The following is a 6,732-nucleotide window of genomic DNA, read 5'->3' as shown; positions in this document are numbered from 1 at the left end:
GCACCTCACCATGAGTCATACATACATTAAATAACCTTACCAACCAGTCAACAATACAGTCACCCCCTTTTTTAATAAATTCTACTGCAATACCATCCAAACCTGCTGCCTTGCCGGCTTTCATCTTCCGCAAAGCTTTTACTACCTCTTCTCTGTTTACCAAATCATTTTCCCTAACCCTCTCACTTTGCACACCACCTCGACCAAAACACCCTATATCTGCCACTCTGTCATCAGACACATTCAACAAACCTTCAAAATACTCATTCCATCTCCTTCTCACATCACCACTACTTGTTATCACCTCCCCATTTACGCCCTTCACTGAAGTTCCCATTTGCTCCCTTGTCTTACGCACCCTATTTACCTCCTTCCAGAACATCTTTTTATTCTCCCTAAAATTTTATAACTATATTATTATTATTATGATTATTTATTATTATTATTATTATTATTATTATTATTATTATTATTATTATTAGAAAGCATCACTTGATGATGGAGTGGGGGAGGGGCGGGAGGGGGGGAACCGCATGCGGCCTAAGAGTCACTTGGTTGTGCTTGCGGCTGCCTCCTGCGGGGTGCGGGTACCTGCTGCACCATGACCAGTGAGTATTGCGGCCACCTGCGGTACACACGGCCACCTGCGGTACACACGGCCACCTGCGGTACACAGCCACCTGCGGTACACACGGCCACCTGCGGTACACACGGCCACCTGCGGTACACACAGCCACCTGCGGTACACAGGGCCACCTGCGGTATACATGGTCGCATGCGGAATACCCAGCCGGTTGCGGTATGCATGGCCTCCTACGGTACACATAGCGTCCTGCGGTACACATAGCCGCCTGCGGTACATATGGCCGCCTGCGGTGCAGTGTAGCGTAAGTTCTCGTTATGAAAACCGTTTAAAAGATTAAGTCTGTTTTCTATGTCTCTCTTATCAGTTATCGTCGCCTGTTGACATTGATCAGTTGTTGTTGTTATTTATTTGTGTAACGAGTCATTAAGTAGTCGCCTCGTAGTGACGTAAGTAGTTATTCCATCATCATCTAAATTAAGAAATGCTCTCGTGTTCCTCCATATTGTTTCCTGCCTTCCCTGCCCACTAGCTTATCCTAGGATCGCCCTTTCATGCGACTCTGAGTCTTAGGATAGAGGTCCATAAGGGTGGTTGGGGAAAGTAGACCAGTGGTGGCTTACGCCCTTGTGCTGGTGAATGTTTAAGTGTCACTAGACCGTTGGAGCGCGCGTGCCTGCTGACCCAGGCCGGTTATCGCTTCGTAATTTACTTAACATTTATTATCCCTCGTAAACCGGACGGTTACGTATCATGGTTTATTTAAAACTAAAGAATATTTTATTATAACCTCAAGGCTTTAATCCCAAGAGGCACTGGCCAGTAATTTTACAGTTATCGAGCCACAAAATAATGAAATTATCCTACGTCATCGCCAGCGTTACCAACGTGTGGGATGAATTTTGGGTTCCGTGAGGAATTGACTTGGGTTGTCAGTCACCCGTGATGAGTGGGAGGAGGAAGAGGTGTGCGTGTTTAGGCTGGCCTTAAGGCTGACATCGCTGTCATAATATATAAGATAAAGGTATTTAAGAACATCAGACTTGTAGGCGAAGCCCGAAAATAGTCGTAGCTGATCATATAAAATATATATTGATATGTATATAACATCCTAACTAACTATCTAACTAACGTAGTCTTCTCTCTAACCTGACGTCACGTGACCACCACCACCTTGACCTTGACCTGACCTGACCTGACTCAATAGATTAGATTGGCAAGGAATGTTGAAGGACATAGCTGATTAATTATGCTAATTAAGACGAAATTTATCCTTTGTTTTCATTTATTTACGTTTCTGAGTAGGTTATTGTGGTCTGCTATTTACATATATATCCTTATATTGACCTTTGTAAATTGTGTATGTAAATGACAAATAAAATGCCTGAGTTAGAAATGAATTAATTATGATTATAACATGACAATATTATCATTGTTTCATACTGGTACAGTCTGGTCCACCATACTGGTACAGTCTGGTCCACCATACTGGTACAGTCTGGTCCACCATACTGGTACAGTCTGGTCCACCATACTGGTACACTCTGGTCCACCATACTGGTACAGTCTGGTCCACCATACTGGTACAGTCTGGTCCACCATACGTACTGTCTGGTCCACCATACTGGTACACTCTGGTCCACCATACTGGTACACTCTGGTCCACCATACTGGTACACTCTGGTCCACCATACTGGTACAGTCTGGTCCACCATACTGGTACTGTCTGGTCCACCATACTGGTACAGTCTGGTCCACCATACTGGTACACTCTGGTCCACCATACTGGTACAGTCTGGTCCACCATACTGGTACACTCTGGTCCACCATACTGGTACAGTCTGGTCCATCATACTGGTACAGTCTGGTCCCCCATACTGGTACAATCTGGTCCTCCATTCTGGTACAGTCTGGTCCACCTTAGTGGTAGAGTCTGGTCCACCACAGTGGCACAGTCAGTGGTCCACCACAGTGGTACTGTCAGTGGTCCACCACAGTGATAAAGTCAGTGGTCCACCACAGTGGCACTGTCAGTGGTCCACCACAGTGGTACTGTCAGTGGTCCACCACAGTGGCACTGTCACTGGTCCACCACAGTGGCACTGTCAGTGGTCCACCACAGTGGCACAGTCAGTGGTCCACCACAGTGGTACTGTCAGTGGTCCACCACAGTGATAGAGTCAGTGGTCCACCACAGTGGCACTGTCAGTGGTCCACCACAGTGGTACTGTCAGTGGTCCACCACAGTGGTACTGTCAGTGGTCCACCTCAGTGGTCCACCACAGTGGTACTGTCAGTGGTCCACCGCAGTGCACTGTCAGTGGTCCACCACAGTGGTACTGTCTGGTCCACCACAGTGGTACTGTCAGTGGTCCACCGCAGTGGTACTGTCAGTGGTCCACGACTGTGGTAGTCAGTGGTCCACCATAGTGGTACAGTCAATGGTCCACCATAGTGGTACAGTCAATGGTCCACCACTGGTACTGTCAGTGGTCCACCACAGTGGTACTGTCAGTGGTCCACGACAGTGGTAGTCAGTGGTCTACCATAGTGGTACAGTCAATGGTCCACCATAGTGGTACAGTCAATGGTCCACCACTGGTACTGTCAGTGGTTCACCTCAGTGGTACTGTCAGTGGTCCACCACAGTGGTACTGTCAGTGGTTCACCTCAGTGGTACTGTCAGTGGTCCACCACAGTGATAGTCAGTGATCCACCACTGGTACTGTCAATGGTCCACCACTGGTACAGTCAGTGGTCCACCACAGTGGTACTGTCAGTGGTCCACCACAGTGATAGAGTCAGTGATCCACCACAGTGGTACAGTCAATGGTCCACCACTGGTACTGTCAGGTACCAGGGTATACCATGAGAGAGCAGTATACCTTCAGTATACCCAGTGGGATCTCCCCTGGTGACTCTTACATGTATGATGATGTATGATGATGTATGATGATGTATGATGTATGCTCCCCCACACAGGATGTATGATTGGTCTGGGGAGAAGCAACTACTTCCGTTTCAATCACCCAGCTGAGGCCCAGCAGATGAAGGCCATTCTCCCCAACACTAGGATCAGTATGGTACCCATCACCTTCTACCCAGGTCAGTACCCATCACCACCAGTATGGTACCCATCACCTTCTACCCAGGTCAGTACCCATCACCACCAGTATGGTACCCATCACCTTCTACCCAGGTCAGTACCCATCACCACCAGTATGGTACCCATCACCTTCTACCCAGGTCAGTACCCATCACCACCAGTATGGTGCCCATCACCTTCTACCCAGGTCAGTACCCATCACCACCAGTATGGTACCCATCACCTTCTACCCAGGTCAGTACCCATCACCACCAGTATGGTACCCATCACCTTCTACCCAGGTCAGTACCCATCACCACCAGTATGGTACCCATCACCTTCTACCCAGGTCAGTACCCATCACCACCAGTATGGTACCCATCACCTTCTACCCAGGTCAGTACCCATCACCTTCTACCCAGGTCAGTACCCATCACCACCAGTATGGTACCCATCACCTTCTACCCAGGTCAGTACCCATCACCACCAGTATGGTACCCATCACCTTCTACCCAGGTCAGTACCCATCACCACCAGTATGGTACCCATCACCTTCTACCCAGGTCAGTACCCATCACCACCAGTATGGTACCCATCACCTTCTACCCAGGTCAGTACCCATCACCACCAGTATGGTACCCATCACCTTCTACCCAGGTCAGTACCCATCACCACCAGTATGGTACCCATCACCTTCTACCCAGGTCAGTACCCATCACCACCAGTATGGTACCCATCACCTTCTACCCAGGTCAGTACCCATCACCACCAGTATGGTACCCATCACCTTCTACCCAGGTCAGTACCCATCACCACCAGTATGGTACCCATCACCTTCTACCCAGGTCAGTACCCATCACCACCAGAATGGTACCCATCACCTTCTACCCAGGTCAGTACCCATCACCACCAGTATGGTACCCATCACCTTCTACCCAGGTCAGTACCCATCACCAGTATGGTACCCATCACCTTCTACCCAGGTCAGTACCCATCACCACCAGTATGGTGCCCATCACCTTCTACCCAGGTCAGTACCCATCACCACCAGTACGGTACCCATCACCTTCTACCCAGGTCAGTACCCATCACCACCAGTATGGTACCCATCACCTTCTACCCAGGTCAGTACCCATCACCACCAGTATGGTACCCATCACCTTCTACCCAGGTCAGTACCCATCACCACCAGTATGGTACCCATCACCTTCTACCCAGGTCAGTACCCATCACCACCAGTATGGTACCCATCACCTTCTACCCAGGTCAGTACCCATCACCACCAGTATGGTACCCATCACCTTCTACCCAGGTCAGTACCCATCACCACCAGTATGGTACCCATCACCTTCTACCCAGGTCAGTACCCATCACCACCAGTATGGTACCCATCACCTACCCAGGTCAGTACCCATCACCACCAGTATGGTACCCATCACCTTCTACCCAGGTCAGTACCCATCACCACCAGTATGGTACCCATCACCTTCTACCCAGGTCAGTACCCATCACCACCAGTATGGTACCCATCACCTTCTACCCAGGTCAGTACCCATCACCAGTATGGTGCCCATCACCTATCCAGGTCAGTACCCATCACTAGTATGGTGCTCATCACCTACCCAGGTCAGTACCCATCACCACCAGTATGGTGCCCATCACCTACCCAGGTCAGTACCCATCACCAGCATGGTGCCCATCACCTACCCAGGTCAGTACCCATCACCAGTATGGTACCCATCACCTACCCAGGTCAGTACCCATCACCAGTATGGTGCCCATCACCTACCCAGGTCAGTACCCATCACCAGTATGGTACCCATCAACTACCCAGGTCAGTACCCATCACCAGTATGGTACCCATCACCTACGCAGATCAGTACCCATCACCAGTATGGTAACCATCACCTTCTACCCCGGTTAGTACCCATCACCAGCATGGTACCCGTCACCTACCCAGGTCAATACCCATCACCAGCATGGTGCCCATCACCTACCCAGGTCAGTACCCGTCACCAGTATGGTAACCATCACCTTCTATCCAGGTCAGTACCCATCACCAGCATGGTACCCATCACCTACCCAGGTCAGTACCCATCACCACCACCAGCATGGTGCCCATCACCTACCCAGGTCAGTACCCATCACCAGTATGGTGCCCATCACCTTCTACCAGGTCAGTACCCATCACCAGTATGGTGCCCATCACCTACCCAGGTCAGTACCCATCACCAGCATGGTGCCCATCACCTTCTACCCAGGTCAGTACCCATCACCAGTATGGTGCCCATCACCTACCCAGGTCAGTACCCATCACCAGCATGGTGCCCATCACCTACCCAGGTCAGTACCCATCACCACCAGCATAGTGCCCATCACCTACCCAGGTCTATACCCATCACCAGCATGGTGCCCATCACCTACCCAGGTCAGTACCCATCACCAGTATGGTGCACATCACCTTCTACCCAGGTCAGTACCCATCACCACCACCAGCATGGTGCCCATCACCTACCCAGGTCAGTACCCATCACCAGTATGGTGCACATCACCTTCTACCCAGGTCAGTACCCATCACCACCACCAGCATGGTGCCCATCACCTACCCAGGTCAGTACCCATCACCACCACCAGCATGGTGCCCATCACCTTCTACCCAGGTCAGTACCCATCACCATCACCAGCATAATGCCCATCACCTTCTACCCAGGTCAGTACCCATCACCACCAGTATGGTGCCGATCACCTTCCACCCAGGTCAGTACCCATTACCAGCATAGTGCCCATCAACAACTGTTGATATATATATATATATATATATATATATATATATATATATATATATATATATATATATTATATATATATTTATTTATTTATTTATTTATTCGTCGAGGGCTGTAGTGTGTTTGGAGGTCAGGCCGTAAACATTAGCCAAACATTGGCTAGAGAAATAGAGAGTGGAAGACTAAGTGACATGGGAAGGTCATGAGTTCCAAAGCTTACCGGTGGAAGGGAAGAAGATGATGATGACGCCACCCAACCCTTGTGTTGCCATGGGCCC

At 49.7% G+C, this 6,732-nt stretch overlaps 1 protein-coding gene across 14 annotated transcripts in view; it reads left to right on the top strand.

Moving 5' to 3' along the window:
- The window catches only part of LOC139763652 (uncharacterized), a 235,881-nt gene that overhangs the window by 102,263 nt on the left and 126,886 nt on the right, over positions 1 to 6,732 (top strand). For 13 of the 14 annotated variants that reach the window (XM_071689932.1, XM_071689930.1, XM_071689931.1 and 10 more), the window contains one exon: positions 3,566 to 3,688. In XM_071689932.1, the coding sequence (XP_071546033.1) occupies positions 3,566 to 3,688 (123 nt within the window). Of the gene's footprint in view, positions 1 to 1,534; positions 1,608 to 3,565; positions 3,689 to 6,732 lie in introns of those variants that run through there. The other variant, XM_071689936.1, reaches the window with a different exon arrangement.

Source organism: Panulirus ornatus, chromosome 47, assembly GCF_036320965.1.
Source record: "Panulirus ornatus isolate Po-2019 chromosome 47, ASM3632096v1, whole genome shotgun sequence".
NCBI lineage: Eukaryota > Metazoa > Arthropoda > Malacostraca > Decapoda > Palinuridae > Panulirus > Panulirus ornatus.
Note: the sequence above shows the minus strand (reverse complement) of the source record. Positions and strands in the feature narration are given on the sequence as shown.